This window comes from Sus scrofa, chromosome 1 (genome assembly GCF_054392235.1).
Source record: "Sus scrofa isolate SSC_HxYL_T2T_F1_AM1 chromosome 1, Sscrofa_HxYL_maternal_Yorkshire_Landrace_v2.0, whole genome shotgun sequence".
NCBI classification, from domain to species: Eukaryota; Metazoa; Chordata; class Mammalia; order Artiodactyla; family Suidae; genus Sus; species Sus scrofa.
Genome location: NC_139383.1, coordinates 19,640,666 through 19,659,735, shown reverse-complemented (window position 1 = coordinate 19,659,735; position 19,070 = coordinate 19,640,666). Strand labels below are relative to the sequence as shown.

The window sequence follows — 19,070 nt, the reverse complement described above, 5'->3', positions numbered from 1 at the left end:
TTTATCCTTAGTTCTAATTATATAATTCTAAGATTTACTTATCTGAGACTTGCACAGTTTTTGAAAAATAGCTCTCAAAAATATTCAGTAGTGATGTGGAGCCTTGAAGTAGTGACAGAACATATGAGGAAGTAATAGAACATTCCTAAGGGAATTTCTCTGCCAATTAGGAGGAAGCTTGATAAGTGACAGCATATCCCCTTCCTAGTTGGCCAATATCACTTCAAAAAACCCTGCCAGGTCACAAAAATCCCATTTTCTGTGTCTACGTGAAGTTAACTAACAACTAATATAAATCATTAGCTGCAGAGTAAACTGAAAGTGTTGACTTAAGTGCCAAACAAATGTTCGACATATGATGCTTTTTGAGAACACATGTCCCTGCTTTCCCAAGCTCTACAGTACTCCTCCTACCTCAGGCAGAGTGAGAGCATCTTGTTTGACATCTTGTCGAGTATGTGTCAGAATAAGAGCCAAAACCTCCACTGTCTTTCCGAGACCCATCTCATCTGCTAAGATTCCACCAAGCAACTGTGGCCCAGCATTTGGGTACTCACGAATGATGCTAAAGGTAAAAACAAGAAAAATGCATTATTGGAGCACAAATAAAAACTAAACTGATCCTAAAGAGAAATGAAAGAAATGCATAAAAGGCTAAGTTTTTTAAAACTATATTTTAGGGTGCAATAATTATAATTCCTATATCACGAATATAAGAACTATGATAATCAAAATACTGCCTGAACTGACAACTAAAGCCTGCAGAAAAAGAATTGGTACTGTTATCATTTTTTTCTCTTCTATAAATAGAAGGAAGTATGTCTGCCTTTTTTTTGACCCGTTTGAATCTGTGAATAAAAAATAAGAACAGCAATAACTACTGATTTGACTAATTAAAGTTAATGACTGAAAAAAAAATAAAGTTAATGACTCTGAAAACTTATGACATTTTACTTAAAATTATAATCGCTTTAAATATCAATAACTATACATCTTAAGTCAATTCTATTATACTGCATTTATCTACTGAAAAATGACAAGTGTTATTAAGCCTATATCTATCCTATCTATAAAAATGTCTAATAAGACTTTAACTTAGTATTCCTTCTTGAGGTACTGCCAAGACTGAAGACATATATTACCATATCTCATACGGGTTTTCGTAGTTCTATTTTTAATATTAAGCACAAAGTAAAGTTTTGCCTTACCAGCCTGTATATGGATTGTAGTAGAGTTTCAAACCCTCAGATGTTACAATCTCTCGCCATAGAAAGTGCAGGGCATTTTCTAAAGAAAAATATCACCATAAGAACAAGTTTTATTTGTTTTCCTTTCTGTCAGATAATCATTAAAGTAAAAGTAAGTTAACAGTCAGGATAGCCTGGAAGGCAAATATACATGGGAAAAAGGCTAGGATTCCTCTCATGGTTTTCTTCACATTTTATTCTTTAGCTTCCTTTGCTTTGTGCACAAATATTTTCCAGAAAAAAGTGGTAAGCCAGAAAAAGTGTAACAAATTACAAAGGGTTAACAGGAAAAGCAAACTAATACATATAATCAATTCTTACCCAATAAAGGAAAGTAGCTTATCTTTTACAAATCCTTCAGGAAGGTAACAAATGTCTTTAAATAACTCTATAGATATGATACTGGGCTAGTACATTAAGTTAGACTTAACCTTTTATACGGGCCTGAGTGGGAGGAAAGGCTTAAATGAGAAAAAAAAAATCTAAAACTAACACTGAAGTACTGTGTTTATTTCAACCAGAATCTTCCACTATCTCTTCCCTTAATATTTTAAGTTGTTCAAGCCAACTGCTAAGTAGAAAGTATGTCTCTACACACTAGTGAAATGGTAAGTCATTTTTTGTTACCTTCCTTAGGGATTAATTGAAGCAGGAATACAGACACATAGGTTGTATAAAATGAAAAACATTGAAAGAGAAAAATAGAAGAGAGGAGATAAATTTATGGGAACCACAGGGAACAGAAATGACACATGGGACTTAACAAAATCTAGTCTCTGGACAGAAAACAATGAATCACTAATATATGCACCATGGATGAACTGCAAAAACATTATGTTGAAAGAAGCCAACTCCCTCCACCTAAGTGTCCATGCTTTATCATTCTGTTTGTTTCAAAAACAGGTAAAACTAATTTACGGTGTCAGTGGTTGCCTCTCAAACGATGTGAAGTAGGAGAGTTGACTGGGCAATGATGGAACTTACTGAGGTGATGAAAATGTTTTATCTCAGCACTGTATGGATAGAAACATTAAAAGAAACAGGTAAAACTAACTTTAACAGTCATTTTTATTTGGCCTAATATAATAAAAATTTTATTTCAATATGTAATCAATAAGAAATTAGTAGTGAGAGTTCACATTCTTTTTTTGATTTTAATTTGAAATCTGGTGTATATTTTAAAGCTACAGCACATAATCTGGACAGACACATTTCATGTCTCAAGAGGCATGTGTGGTTACTGGCTACTTTGGGAAAGTCTGGTTATGTCTTAGATCTGAGCTGCTAGTTACTCCGTTGCATAGATTTATCAAAACTTACCAAACTGTGCCCTTAATATCTGTGCATTTTACTGTTTATAAGTTATACCTTAATCAAATTACTTAGTTAAAAAATTATTTTATTTTGGAGCAAAATAATTCAGTCTGTGGGAAACTCTATAGAGCTAACAATTTCTTCAATAAATATAAGAAAAAATAGAGAGGAGATAAAACATATTGACTAAAAGGAACTTAAGAGATAGCAACTAATTTCAATATATGGATATTATTTGGCTTAAGGTTTGAGCAAACTATAGGAGAGAGAGAAACAGAAAGGGGGGATAGAAGGGAGAAAGAAAGATTTGGTGATACTAAAGGATTATTGGTTTTAAAATCCATTAGAATATATTTATTCCTATTTAGAAGAACCTACCAAAACAGATATGCAGACCAATGGAACAGAACTGAGAACCCAGAAATAAAGCCAGACACCTAGAGTCAATTAATCTTTGACAAAGGAGGCAAGAACATAAAAGGGGAAAAAGACAGTCTATTCAGCAAGCATTGCTGGGAAACCTGGATAGCTGCATGCAAATCGATGAAACTAGAACACATCCTCACACCATGCATGAAAATACACTCAAAATGGCTGAAAGACTTAAACATAAGACAAGACACCATCAAATATTCTCTGACATCGACCTTACAAATGTTTTCTCAGGTCAGTCTCCCAAAGCAACAGAAATAAAAGCAAAAATAAACCAATGGGACCTAATCAAACTGACAAGCTTTTGCACAGCAAAGGAAACCAACAAGAAAACAAAAAGACAACGGACAGAATGGGAGAAAATAGGTTCAAACGATGCAACTAATTAGGGCTTAATCTCTAGAATATGCAAACAATTTATACAACTGAACAGCAAAAAAGCCAACAACCCAATTGAAAAATGGGCAAAAGACCTGAATAGACATTTCTCCAAGGAAGAGATACAGATGGCCAACAAGCACATGAAAAAATACTCAACATCCCTGATTATTAGAGAAATGTGAATCAAAACTACCACAAGATACCACCTCACATCAGTCAGAATGGCCATCATTACTAAGTCCACAAATAGCAAATGCTAGAGGGGATGTGGAGAAAAGGGAACCCTCCTGCACTGTTGGTGGGAATGGAAGCTGGTACAACCACTATGGAGAACAGTATGGAGGTACCTGAGAAAACCATACATAGAACTACCATATGACCCAGCAACCCCACTCTTGGGCATATATCTGGACAAAACTTTCCTTGAAAGAGACACATGCACCCGCATGTTCGTTGCAGCTCTATTCACAATAGCCAAGACATGGAAACAACCCAAATGTCCATTAGCAGACGATTGGATTAGGAAGATGTAGTATATATACACAATGGAATAGTACTCCGCCATAAAAAAGAACAAAATAATGCCACTTGAGGCAACATGGATGGAACTAGAGACTCTCATACTGAGTGAAGTAAGTCAGAAAAAGAAAGACAAATACCCTATGATATCACTCATATCTGGAATCAAATATACGGCACAAATGAACCTTTCCACAAAAAAGAACATCATTTACTTGGAGAATAGACTTGTGGTTGTTGAGGGGGAGGCTGTGGGATGGATTGGGAGCTTGGGGTTAATGGATGCAAACTATTGCCTTTGGAATGGATTAGCAATGAGATCCTGCTGTGTAGCACTGGGAACTATGTCTAGTCACTTATGATGGAGCATGATAATGTGAGAAAAAAGAACGTATACATGTATGTGCAATTGGGTCACCATGCTGTACAGTAAAAAAATAATAATGCATTAAATAAAATTAAATAAAAAAAGAAACTTTATCTTTTAATGAAATAAACTAAAATATTAATATATGATATGATATAATATGTGGGATTATTACTTCAAAATAATTCAGAATATGGAAGAAGGAGGAGATGGAGGAAGAAGAAATAATATTGGTTATGAACTGGTATTTATTTTCCAAAATAAAAAGTTTAACAAGATGAAGTCTGTTGGGTAAAGAGTGGGAAAAATAAGTAAAAGCTATTTATCATTAATTAAAATAAATCTATGAGTTTCTGTTGCAGCTCAGTGGGTTAAGAACACAATCAGCATCCATGAGGATGAGGGATTGACCCCTGGCCTTGCTCAGTGGGTTAAGGATATGAGGCCGCCACAAGCTGTGGCATAGGTCACAGACATGACTCAGATCTAGCATTGCTGTGACTGTGGTATAGGCTGGCAGCTGCAGCTCCAATCTGACCTGTAGCCTGGGAACTTCCATATGTCATAGGTGTGGCCCTAAGAAGGAAAAAAAACATCTGCATAGGAAGAATGAAAAACAGCCAGCACTTCCCTTCCCAGAATCACGTAAAAATCTCATTTTATGCCCATCCCTTTAAAGAAATGGCACAAATGACTCCCATGAATCTACTACTTTTATGAAAACACTAGATGACATTTCATTTTATTGTTTATTTTGCAGAGTAAAGCAAATAAACACAAAAAAAGAGAAAAGAAATGCAAACCAAGAAAAATTAGATGAGTCACACATAAATCTCCCACTTCTGTAAATTTGCTTTCTGTTCCTAACATTCATGATTAAACTGCGAAGCCTCTTACATATATATTAGCAAGAGTCCCACCTGATCAGGTTCCAAAAGTAATTCTTAGTTTGAAAGGGCCATGTAAACAATTGCTTGGTTTTAAAACTTTCCAATCAAGGCAGCCTTTACTTTGGCAGGAAAAAAATCAGTTCAAACTATTATGCACCGGTGAGGGAACTCACTGATGAATTTCTCTAAATTGCAATTTTGAAAGATTTCTTAGAAAATAATTTTGTTCACCAGAACACCCATTCTATCCTATCTTTTCAATACAATTAGTTTATTGGCCAATTTCTTTCCACCTTAACTCTCCCTTCTATAATCCTTCTGATCAATTACCCTTTCTTTAAGCATGTTATACTTGCCACTAGCAGGAGCACTTCTGAAATGCTCTTGTTGTAGCATCCAATTGACAGCCTCTCTTTGGTATGGTCTCAACACAGGAGTCAGTGCAGGATGCTGGACATCCACGTGAATGGATTGAGTTTCTTGCTGATGTGTTTGCTTCACAAAGTGATAGAGCTCATCAATGTCCTGTCCCTCGGGCTCACTCTCTGAATCTTCCTCATCTTCTTCCAGCACATCTGCATATCCAACAACAAATGTATTCAAAACAACCCAGTCCACATGTATAACTATGAACAAGTCTTATTTCAAGAACATACCATGCATTCTCCTAACTCTGAGACCTTCCTTAGTGTATTTCTTGACTGGAAGATCCTACACTAATTCTTCATTAAGCCAAAATCTTTCCACCCATCCTTCAAGATAATTCAACTGAGAAGTTCCCATTGTGGCTCAGTGGTAATGGATCAGACTAATATCGACGTGGATTCAAACCCTGGCCCCGCTTGGTGGGTTAAGGATCCAGCTTTGCTGTGGCTGTGGCATAGGCCAGCAGCAGTAGCTCCGATTAGACCCCTTGCCTGGGAACCTCCATATGCTGAGAGTGAGGCCCTAAAAAGAGTCCCCCCGCCCCCGCCGTCAAAAAAAGGTAATTCAACAGATACTTTTTCCATGATATTTTCTTTTGTTTTTCTCTAATCAGAATTAATATTCTCCTCTGTGTTCATGCATTACTCTTATACTTTGGACATAGCAATACCTTGCAATCTGTCTGGTAGTGCCATTCACTTGTGTGTATTCATCTCTTTCCTACTGAACTGTTATGCTCTTTGAAAGCAAACGCTGTGTTGTATTTATAGCTCCTCAGAGCAGCTAGCATGTTCTCTGCCCACTGTAGATGTTTAATAAACATCTGAGGAACTGAATGTGAATATTTTTTGTAGTTTATCAAAGAATAATTTCACTTTTACATCTTAACATAAAAAATTCATACGTAGATAACACCTTTTCTATGTCTAACAAGACCAGGGTTCCCATTCTATTTCCTATAGTAAAAATGACAGGTATTTGGTAGCAGCAGCAGCCAATTAGGAGATTAAAGTTTTAAACCATCATAGCAATACCTTGCAATCTGTCTGGTAGTGCCACTCACTTGTGTATTCATCTCTCTCCTACTGAACTGTTATGCTCTTTGAAAGCAAAGGCTGTCTTGTATTTATAGCTCCTCAGAGCAGCTAGCATGTGCTCTGCCCACTGTAGATGTTTAAACTTTTGCACAAACTTACAAACCCCTTTCAGCTAATGATTTGTTTCTGAATGGTTTCAAATAGGCCTATGCACATTTATAGGACATACCTCACATGCTCTAAAACAAAGACTGTACCATAAAATAATTACTTTTTTCAATAAAGAATATGCCATATAAGATTTTTTAAACTTTATAATGAATGTGTAGTTATACGCTTGGTTACTTTGTTACTATTGGTATATAATATAGTATTAACATCTAAATTTGAAGTTACTATTGGTATATAATATAGTATTAACATCTAAATTTGAAGTTTTACTTTGAAAAATTCAGACCATATTATTTTTAGAATTCAGTATAACAGAATTCTTATAACTTTAAAAACTCTAGGTGTACTTAAAAGCATTCCTTCCAATTCTGAAAACAGGGATTTTCCTCCCTTTAGGTCTATAATATGCAAAAAGATGTATTATTACTAGTATTATGAAGCTTTGTAAAGAATGTACTGAAGGAACAACTCAATAACCAAGCTTAGGAACTGATTTCCCAAATATTTATGCATAAAAATGTTCTATAATTTGCACCTGAAATAAGGCTGACCCACCATGAGCAGGACTTGGAGAATCTGAGCCGTTTTTCCAGTAGTGTTGATGGGCTGCATCAAGCCATCCACACTCCCCCTTGGGAACCAATGGCAGACAACTCTGAAACTGCAGGTCTGACCAAGGATGCAACATCTTGCCAAGAAACAGTAGCAAAGTTAACTGGTCTTTATGGGAAGCAGGCTCTTGAGATTATTTGTCAGACTGCAAAGGAGAGGTGGAATAAAGGCCAGCCAAGGATCTCTGGCCATGACAAAATGAAAAAGCACAGGAATAATGCAAAAATTCCAATCAGCTCAGATCCTTTTAAATTCTGCCTACTGACTCCACAAATATTTGAGTACTTATGATAAACTAAGCACATTATTAAGCAAATAAAGACAAAAATTACAGTAGTGGGGGCATTTCAGATAAGTATAATGTTGTCATGTAACAATTTTATGGAGGTTGTTTAATTTTATTATGGTTTTACTAGCTGTTTTTCTGTCTGTTATACATAGGAGTTGGGGGAAAACCTTCAACTCTTCAGTAATAGCAATTTTAAAGTTTACTTTAAAAATTACCTGGAATAATAAAACTGTATAACTTTTCCATCACTCTTTTCATGAGTTGATTGAACTTTTTCATTCTGGAATTTGCATCACTCAGAAAATCTAGTTTCGCTAGGCCACCTTCCAAAAGATAAATTCCAACCTACAAAGAATTAATCAACATAAAAATTTCAATTGAACTACATCATTTTTTGTGAAAATTTTTAATAAGGATTTTTTTAAAGGTTTTCATAATATTTACCCCACAAACACTAAATATATACCTACCAAATCTCCCTAAGGTATTTTCACTTTCAAATAAGAAATTAATTCTACAAAGGCAGTGCCTACTATGTGTGATGCACCATTTGAGTAGTTAGAAAAAAAAATTTTTCCTAGCTGGAACTGAACCTGGGACAATGTGATGAGAAAATCAATTCTACCTACCAAGTCAATGATTTCCCAACTGGATGATCATCAAAATAATCAGGGAAGTTTGTTAAAAATGCATAATCCCCAAGAAGATTCTGATACAAATGACAGAATTCCTAAGCATGGTTAGGTTTGGGAATCCCTATTGGCAGATCAAATACTAAGATGTACAGACCTTGATTAAGGTTATGCAGCGTGATTCTGGTAAAACAATGCAGTATGAAGTTTTGCAGTCAAAATACCTGAATTTTAACACTGGCATTGATATTTTAGAGCTAACTAAAAAAAATGATTGATTGATTTTGACCCAAATGTCCTCATTTGCAAAATGGAGAGAAGTCTACATGAGATAGCCTGCTTACTACAATTTTAAAACTTTCTAATGATAATCAATGGACCCAGTTTCCTCTCTCTCCCTATATTACCCTGGGTTTGATTTCCTAATCACTGAGATTCTCATGTTCTTTCACTAAAGAACAAGAATCAAGCAGGATTATACAGGAGTAAGAGGTAAAAATGATCTCATTTTTTATTTGTATTCTGCCTCGTGTTTACCTAGAGATGGCTTGCTATAGCAGCATTAAGTATTTAAATATTTATAAAAATCTGGATCAGGGAACACAGAACAGATTAAGCCTTGATATGTGGGACAAATGGATAAAACACAGGCATTATAAGCCATGAATTCTTATATACTTGCTATCCCTGAGCTATAATTTTTGGCATTCACAATCAGCAAAGAGAGAGAATGCTTGGGTTACACAGACTGCATAATGAAGAATTAATTACCTCTAAATTTTCTCCTTTCCTTCTGTCAATTATGAAACCATAAATAGGGCTATTGACATAACTGCTTTTTAATGTGAGAAATGTATGACACAACTTTCAATAGAACAAAGGTGAACATAACATTATAGAATTTCTTTTCAAGTTTTAGTATAAAGGCGTATTAACCTGCTTCATAGTTTACAAAGTACACTTACTTACATTATCTTACCTGATTCTCAGCACAAGTGTATGAGGTAAAAACAATGAGTACTATTTACATCTCGTACAAAAAGAAGCTGAAATTAGCACATTTAAATGGTTCATGTAAAGTTATCTGGCTAGTGAACATCAGCGTCTGAAATGAATTATATATAAATTTATTCATTCATTTGTTGTACCTTGATAATGTGATTTCCTTCTGCTTTTTGGTAAAGTTTTATTCTTTTCTTCTTTTGCAGCCACCCCAAATCTTCTAACATTTCACCACTGAAGGATGATTCCACTTGAATACCTTTGTCACACATACTGATTGGCTCACTGAGTCCTCTTTCTTGTTTCTCTATGTCTTTGCATTCTGAATGAACATAAATCAGGAACTGATTGCTTAACTCTGAACTCACCAGTGTAAAACTCCTTTCAGAAAAATTTTCCATTAAACTCTGTTCAGGAAGAAGCTGAAGAGTTAATTCTCCTAGAAGTGCTTTCCAAGAATTATCCAAGTGATAGGGAGAAATCACAATATTCAGCTTTACAGACAAAGGGGAAGAAATGCCACCAGTCTCTTCTTTATCAATTGATTTTGAGATGCTCACTGCCTCTAAACACCTCTTCTTATCTCTGTGAGCCAATTCTTCCTTTAGACTATCATCTAGTATGATGCAAGGAGCAGAAGAGGAGTCCAGACCTGGGCAGGACTGCTCATCATCAGTTAAGGTGAGAGGTTCATTCCTTCTGTCCTCATGCATATTCCAACAAAGCTGCTGCTGCTTTTCTTCATCCACCTTTACTGGAGGAGCACGTTTCCGTCGGCTACTCATTTTCAAGTTTTCTTGGAAAATGTTAACTCTAGAAGACAAAATGCAACAGTAGCATTCCAGGAGAGAATTTTAGTATTAAAATATTCTCAGATGAGAATTCAGTATATAATATTAATCCTACACATAACATGAAATCTTCAGAGATATATAAAGCAATGGATAGTTTTTTAAATAAGCCAAATACAGCTGTGGATCAAACTGACTATAATTTCATCTATCACATAAATTCTAATGGTCTTGTTGATCTTTTACAGATAAATGTAATATAGATAATTCGTTGTTTAAAACAAAATAAATTCTGAAAATACATTTCATGAGCAGCAAGATAGTACTGTAAATCTCTCAGATAACCTGGAAATGTTTATTTGAAAACTTTTAGTAACATTTAAACTCCTATCATCACTACAAAATTTCACTTTGCTTTATAATCCCAAAGGATTATCAAAACTTCATTTGACCCTTACATAGCTGAAAACAGGAAGATGAAAATATAGAAAGGTATTTCTTTTTGTGTATTAGCAGATAAAAAGAATAAGAGAGCCGGGCAAGAAATAATGTGGTGATGACAACCAGGGGAAATAAGGCGGAGATGATAAAAGAAGTAAATTAAAAAAAAAAAAATTAGGGAAAAAAGGAAAGAAAGTTTTGCCATCTCAAAAGAGGAAACTGGGCTGCAAGCAGCCTATATAAGGTCCCTAAACTATATTTTCCCCGATATAATAGCCAGTTCCTATGTGGAACATAGAACAATTCAGAGTTCAGTCACAGAGCCATAGCTGAAAACAAACAAAAGGATGTACAGGCAACATTTGGCTTGAAGTATAGTTTAAGAAATATTTTTCAATAATCCCATTTTTGAATAAAATCCAATCGTATTTGATGAGTCCCCAGTATGTATTTGAGGAAAGGATACAAAAGAAGTAGAGACCAAACCATGGTCTTTAATTCAGTACAGACAATAAGCTGCCTTTCAGTTTCCTGATGACAAACTGAGCACACAAAGCAGTCAGCACTGCTCTACTCCCACTAACTCCCCATCCCTAATTACTCTACTCCAAATCTAGCCCAGTTTAGGATAATACAAAACAATGGAAATCTCAGATGACCAGAAACTTTGAGGTTTTCCTAAAGAATCATACAGAGGGAATCAGACTGAAGAGCTAAGTGACAGTGTGAATGTATTCGCACAAAAGATGGGAGCACCTCCAAGAGGGCTGCTGTGCTCAATGGTGGGGGACCTGGCAGTGGAACCCAAAATGAGTCCAGGGCTATCAGCATAGCTAACTGTGAAGCAATAAAGTGGGAACCTTCAGGCCCTTACTTGCTCCATCTCTCCCAAAGATAAGGCAGCTTTGATGGGAGTATCTATTTTTTGGTTAAGAGTTGTGGCTAAACTGGAAAGATGTCCTTTGTTACTGACTAAAGAAGAAAAAGACAGATGACAATGGACTCTGCCCATACTGAAGTCTCACCAATTCCCCATCCAAACAGAAAACATGTCCCAGAAGCTGCTTCTCAGCTTCTTCTTAAGGAAAACGTACAAGCAGAGACAATGGAAGGTGAAACAAGGAATGCGAACCCTAAAGACTAACTCAAATTCAACAAACATGAAGGGATGGATCTCCAATAGGAGAACAACTCAACAAAGACAAACTTTTCCCCAAAATGAATGGAGCAATTTGAATAAGAACTTTATAAAACAATCAACAGCATCCCATTCCTGGGGAGATAAGATATTGTTTTCATGAAACTGAGGCAGGAGGTCATCACACAAAAATAATGGCTATTAAAAAATCTGATTAGCAATTTTAGAAAAGCAAGCTATATTACTGGATACTTTTTTTTTTTTTTTTTTTTTTTTTTTTTTTTTTTTTTTGTCTTTTTGTCTTTTTGCCTCTTTTTGTCTGTTGTTGTTGCTATTTCTTGGGCCGCTCCTGGGGCATATGGAGGTTCCCAGGCTATGGGCTGAATCGGAGCTGTAGCCACCGGCCTACGCCAGAGCCACAGCAACGCGGGATCCGAGCCGCGTCTGCGACCTACACCACAGCTCACGGCAACGCCGGATCATTAACCCACTGAGCAAGGGCAGGGACCGAACCCGCGACCTCATGGTTCCTAGTCGGATTCGTTAACCACTGCGCCACGACGGGAACTCCTATATTACTGGATACTTTTGATCTGCAGTTGGTTGAATCTTTGGATGTGGAATCTGCATATATGGAGGGCTGACTGTATCTTTAAAAAAGGAAGGTGAAGAAAATGACAAAAGTCGAAGGAACTTGCTTGCAGACACATACCACCCGAAATGTTACAGGAAGTCCTTAGGCAGAAGGAAAATGTTAGATGGAAATCTGGACCTAAACAAAAGAATGAAATGTGTGCATAAATATAATAGACTTTTTCTCTTGTTTTTACATTTCTTTAAAAGATAATTGATGTTTTGGGAGTTCCTGTTGTGGTTCAGTGGTTTGAGAACCCAGACTAGTATCTAAGAGGATGCGGGCTCAGTCCCTGGCCCTGCTCAGTGGGTCAAGAGCCGACCTGCCATGAGCTGTGGGGTAGGTCGCACATGTGGTTTGGATGCCGAGTTGCTGTGGCTGTGGTGTCAGCTGGCAGCTGCAGATCAGATTTGACCCCTAGCCTGGGAACTTTTATGTGCTGCAGGTGTGGCCCTAAAGAGACGGGGGTAAGAAAGATGTTATTATGGAAATGAAAGGGGAAGCTGCAGATGGGAGACAATTTTGGTAAAACAAATATCCGATGAAAGATCTCTGTGGAATATATAAGTAACTCTGACAAATCAATAGTAAGAAAAACAACTTTATTTTAAAAAATGGGTGGAGTTCTTGCTATGGTACAACGGGATTGGTAGAATTTCTGGAGCACTGGGACACAGGTTTGATCCTTGGTCCCTTGGTCCTGCAACTACAGCTCGGATCTGATCCCTTGCCCAGGAACTCCATATGAGGCAGGGCAGCCAAAAAAAAAAAAAAAAGGACAAAATTTGTGAACAGATTTCTCACTAAAGATGATCTATAAGTGGCAAATAAGCATATGCAGATATGCAGATATCTTCACCATCATCGGTCATTAAGGGCACTGCAAATTCAACTCATAAAACACAATGAGAAACTACCTATCCACTACAATAGTTACAATTTAAGACTGGGAATGTAGAATAACTACAAAGGAACTCTTAAACATTCTAACAGTAAAAGTTTGTTAATTTCTTACAAAATTAAATATACACTTTCTGCACAGCCTATTAATTCCACTCACAGATATTTACCTAAGAGAAATAAAAACAGAATCATTAAAAAAGACTTAAACTTGAGTTTATTAGTAGCAGTTTTATTAATAAAAGCCTAAAACTGGGGAGTTCCCATTGTGGCTCAGTGGTAATGAACCTGACTAGTATCCATGAGGATGCGGGTTCAATCCCTGGTCCAACTCAGTGCATTAAGGATCCAGCATTGCCGTGAGCTGTGGTTAGGTTGCAGACATGGCTCGGATCCTGTGTTGCTATGGCTGTGGCTTTGGCCAGTGGCTGAACTCCAATTTGACACCTAGTCTGAGAACTTCCATATGCAGCATATGAGGCCCTGAAAAAAAAAAAAAAAAAAAGGCTTAAAACTGGAAACAACCCAAATGTCTATCACCTGATGAATGGATAAACAAATGGAATACTACTCAAGATAAACTACTGGCACACACAACAGTATGAATGAATTTTTAACACATAATAGGTGAAGGAAGCCAGATATGAAAGACTATATACTGCATGATTCCGTTTATATGAAATTCTAGAAAAGGTAAAAATCCATTGATAAGAAGCAAATTAGTGGTTACCAGGGGCCACAAAGTGGTAACAGGTGACCGACAGCAAAAAGGCAGGAGGGAAAGCTTTGGGGAGAGAAATGTTCTTCATTACATACATTTACAAATTCATCAAATTGTATATATAAAATTACTGAATTTTCCCATATGTAAACTTAAAAAACTAATTTAAAAAGCAAAGACAAAAAGTAGATGCAGAAGGGATTTAAAAATTGTAAGAGAATGTTTGGAATAGATTTATCCTAAAATACTTGAAAAATCTGATAAAGTGCATAATTTACTAATGAAATGTAAATAAATAAAACTGGTCCAATAAAATTGGTCTGAATAGAATAACCACAAAGGAAATAATATTACTTATCTACCTAAGATCTACCTCATTCCCTTGTTGTCAGAACCTTTTTTTTTTACTTAGGAACATGTTGACCTTGTGACTTAGAAGGAGAGTAGTTTCTTCCTTCCCCCAAGGAAGTTGTTTGGGCAGTACAATAAGGATGTCACTAGCTGCCTACAGCTATTTAAGTTAAAAAAAGATTTAAACTCACCTCCTCATTCTTATTAACCACATTTCAAACATTCAAAAGTCATACATGACTAGTGGCTACCGCAGCAGACAACATAAACATGGAACATTCTCATAATTGCAAAATGGCAATCAAACAGTGCTGGTCTAAGTCAATCTTGAGAATTCCATTCCCTTAACCAGTGCTTGGTTTATGAATATGCAGGTGGTGCTCTATAATCAATTTCTGACTATAGTTAACTATTTTTCAATCATCTTATCTCCTCTATTGCCTTGCATAAGAGATCAGAATAATGTAGGAAGCCTAATTGAAGTTAGGCCATACCAGTTTATCAGTTAGCTACCGCCGTAAGTATGCTAGGTAACACATCATCCAAACTTAATGCCTTGAGTCGTTTATTCTCACAGATCTGCAGGTTAGCTGAGGGCTGACTGATCTAGGCTATGCTTCAGGAGAAGCAGCTTGGCTCTGCGTAATGTGCTTCTCAACCTTCTCCTGGGACCAGCAAAATAACCCAGGTATGTTCTTATGGCAGCGACTGAGGTGTGAGAGTGCAAATCCAACCCCACAACTACTTTTCAGTATTCGGGTCAGGGAAAAAAATCACTAAGGTTCTAATTGGATGGACTCAAAGTCAAGAGGTGGGGACATACGTTATACTTCTTTATGAGTGGAACCACTCTTGGCAAAGAGGGTGGATGTAAGGTAAGGGATAGGGAAGGAACTAGGCCAGTTTATACAATCACACCAACCACAGTGATATTAATAACATTGTAACTACAGAATCCTTAACTCCAAAAGCCCCAAAAGCAACAGGCTAGAGTCTTACATGTGCAAGGCAATGTGGCTTACAGAGAGAATGGGGGCTTTTGAAATCCTAGGTTCAAATTCTAGCTTTGCCACTCACTGCCACTCACCAATTATCTAGTCTCTATGTAAGTACAAGAGCACAGCAACAGAAATTTAGCATATTTTTAGTAAGTGGTAGTTGCAATTACTATCACCCCGAGAACAGTATAAATTACATTTTATAATAACCAAATTTTAAAGTGGCAGGATGGGGGACTATCAGTGTGTTTCAAACTTGACTGCACATACCTGGGGGAACTTTTAAAAACCCCGATGACCTGTACTACCCCGGCCAATTAAACTGTCATCTCTGGGGCAGGACCCAGGTATTACTTTCATTATTTTTTACACTCCCTAGGTGATTCTAGTGTGCAGTCAAGTTTGAGAAACCTTGTTATGGATAGCCAGCTGCCTACTAAAATCCATTTATTTTCTTCCAAAATATAGTATAGATGGAAAATGTCTCAACTGGTGCTACATCTATAATAATCCTGTGACCAGCTCAAGCCAATCAATTGTGAATAGAGGTTACTATGTGCCCTTTCTCTTACAACGATCTTGTAGCAGAAATATTGGTGAACTAGAACACAATCCTTCAACTCTTTATTCTCTGCTAAGACTTGTTCAGTATCTTTTAAATAATATATATCACTATAATTTGCACATTCTTTTAGATGTTTGCTTCCAACATGATTTCTTCTAATATCATAGTCTCAAAGTATTTATGAATTATGACAATTTGAAGAAAAATAAATACACGACTTCTATCAAGACTCCTTTTGTCCAGTTCTCTACTGAGCAAACATTCATGATCTGCCTACGCCCCCACACCACTATCCCCAGCCCATCCTGTTTTGGTTGACTCTTGCTCTAAGAGATCTTTATCCAGGTATAACACTTGAACCAAAGAAGGTATTATTTGATCAAAACTACTTATAACTAGGGAGTTCCCATCGTGGCTCAGCGGTTAACGAATCCTACTAGGAACCATGAGGCTGTGGGTTTGATCCCTGGCCTTGCTCAGTGGGTTAAGGATCTGGCATTGCCGTGAGCTGTGGTGTAGGTTGCAGACGTGGCTTGGATCCGCGTTGCTGTGGCTCTGGTGTAGGCCAGCAGCTACAGCTCCGATTAGACCCATAGCCTAGGAACCTCCATATGCCGAGGGAGCGGCCCTAGAAAAGGCAAAAAGACAAACAACAACAGCAACAAAAAAACTACTTATAACCATAATGTTAACTGGCAGCTGGTAAGTTGAGTACTGGTACAATTCTATATATCTCTAATCATATCTTAATTCTAAATCCTTCTACTTGTTTTCCTCATACCACATAAATCTCACTTTGATGATTCTGCTTCTTCTTCCTTCTGAAATATCTGTTTGGGAATAACATGATTATGTGCAATTTCCTTTTGGACCACACTTTCTGTCCTGCATTTGAATGTAAAAAGATTTTGCCTAAAATGCCTGTTCAAGCTTTTCTGCCTATTGTTGTCCTAATCTTCCTACCAAACCTTCCAGGACCAGGTATGCTAAGTTAAGGGCCTCTCCTCCTTGATCCCAACTGCTAGAGTGTTCTTAATTGTTTGACTTTGAACTATACTGAACTACTTGAACTACCACTGGGCAGGAACTGTATCCTATTCAATACTGTACTCTCAATGCGAGGTAACTGCCAGGATGGAAAAAATATACAAAATAATGTGAAACAAAGATCTCTTAACTCCCTGGATATCCTTTCTTCTTAAGGACCCAATAGTACTTTACTCAAATTTCTTTTTGGGCAAATCTCTCTTAACAACATTCTAAAAGACTCTAGGTAGTGTGAAACTACTTTGAGCTATTTTTGGTTCAGAATGAGACAGAGAAATCCCACTGACCTGTATCTTTAACAGAAAACAATGACAGATTGCTAGAGAAATAAATATAAAATGTCATTACTAAGACAATACAACAAATGGGTATCAATTAAACTTAATTCAGAGCTTTTTTCCCTCCAAATCATTATCTCTTCCTTAAAAAACACGTACCAGTCCTGAATCACAATAAATCCACGGCAGGCCTGGGCAACAGGTAGTATACATTTGAGATACTCTGTCCAAGGTCAATCTTTTGCAAGTGAAGCCCAATCATTACTGATGACTAAAAGTTCTCAATGACCTAGCATTACCACAGTCTTCTGTAGTGATAACTCCAGCAGGCTGAAAGTATTTTCATCTGTTGAAGTCTAAAGTACATGCTAGTCATATAAACTTAGAAAATGGCCTTGTAAGATTTTTTCACCAGCAGATTCTGTTTTCCCCAAATCTTTCTGGCCTGAACTCTTAATAAAAGATCTGTTTCAATAATTCTGTAAGTACACTTCTTTAGGCAGGGCAAGAGGAGGATATACATAAACAGCACCTTTCAAAAGTAAACTGCCTTACTCTCAATTGCCAGCTTACTGGCTTGGTGAACCTTGTAAGTGCCAGGTTACAATATAGAAACACTTATTCTACTACTGCTCACTAATCCCCTGCTTCTAGCATGGTTATCTATTACAACCAACTAGTCTTTCTGGTGACTGCAGAGATATTACGGACCTTTTTGATTGATGAGAGTTTCATCATTCTTACTATCGCCCAACCCAATAATTAAAATAGCTGTACTGACTTTAAAATTACTTTTTGTTCAGTTAAAGACGCAAGCTAATTTAAATATAAGTAGGGAAACATCAAACATCTAGGATTTCTACCTATCGGCTTATGTCAGTTCGGTTAGAAAAAAAGGCACAAGCTTAATGGTTATTATTTAATACTATTTAGCTGAGAGTGACCGTCAATCATCAGAAAACATATCTTGGATCAGAAAACTAGCCAAGGACCACGAGTCAAAATGTACAATGTTGCAAGTGTGGTTGACTCCGACTGTAATTAATCTGACTCCCGAGATAACTGAGAACTTTCAGACTAACTTGGAAGCCTCGGCCTTCCCTTTTACTACATTACAGCTCTGCACACCAAGAAGCTTGGCAGCTACCCGGTTCCAGTATCCAGAGGACATATACGCCGCGAATGGTGATACCCACTCAGTTTTCTTCCGAAAGACTCTAAGGCGGTTCGAGTGTCTGAGCAAGGCTGTCAGCTCCATATCGCTCCAGCAGGCCCGGCAAACAAGCTACCGCGAGGCGGAGGAGCGCGACCACAGCCCCTAGGACACTCGAATAAACACCCCAGGCCCCAACCCCCGGGGGAGAAACACAGCCTCCTTTCCCACGGCCCCACCTCGTCCCCGGGGAACCGCGACGATCCACAGGCCCGCACGTCTGAAATGGGGAAGGGTCGGGGGGGCTTCGCGCAGCGGCTCTCTCTCAGCCTTTTAGTTTCCTTGGCTCCAGAACAACCGAGTCGTCCCTCCCTGGGCACCTCTGTCTCTGTCCAGATACGTCTTCCGTCCCCGACCTCTGACCCCTGACCCTCCATCACCCAAGAGCCTACCTAGACTCGTTCTCCAAGCCCCTAGTGCCTCTCTGCACTAAGGCTCGGGGCCTCTAATGCCCCCGCAGATCCTGGGCACGCATTCGCCACCCACCGAACATCCGCCCGAGGTGGACGCACGCGTTTTACGCTGGTTTGTGTTGGGGTTCCCCGGGGGTGGGGGGCCAGACACCACAGCTTCTAGGTGCCGGGCGTGCGCTGGAGCGTAGGGTCAAGATGAACGCGCACGCCGGGGGCGCCCCGCCTCCTTTCTCCCGCAGTGGCTTCATGAGTCTTTTCTGC

General features: G+C 37.8%; 1 protein-coding gene across 11 annotated transcripts in view; it reads right to left on the bottom strand.

Moving 5' to 3' along the window:
* Positions 1-19,006, bottom strand: part of SHPRH (SNF2 histone linker PHD RING helicase) — an 84,370-nt gene extending 65,364 nt beyond the window's left edge. For 3 of the 11 annotated variants that reach the window (XR_014845081.1, XM_001924790.6, XM_085024326.1), the window contains exons 1-6: positions 18,789-19,006; positions 9,466-10,132; positions 7,901-8,030; positions 5,507-5,725; positions 1,209-1,287; positions 415-565 (exon numbers count right to left, since the gene is read on the bottom strand). Coding sequence is in view for 5 of the 11 variants with exons in the window: in XM_001924790.6 (XP_001924825.2) it covers positions 415-565; positions 1,209-1,287; positions 5,507-5,725; positions 7,901-8,030; positions 9,466-10,104 (1,218 nt within the window). In the remaining 6 variants the exon portion in view is untranslated. Of the gene's footprint in view, positions 1-414; positions 566-1,208; positions 1,288-5,506; positions 5,726-7,339; positions 7,473-7,900; positions 8,031-9,465; positions 10,133-18,575 lie in introns of all 11 variants that reach the window. The other 8 variants (XM_085024324.1, XM_085024327.1, XR_014845082.1 and 5 more) reach the window with 5 other exon arrangements.
* Positions 19,007-19,070: the final 64 nt, after the last annotated feature.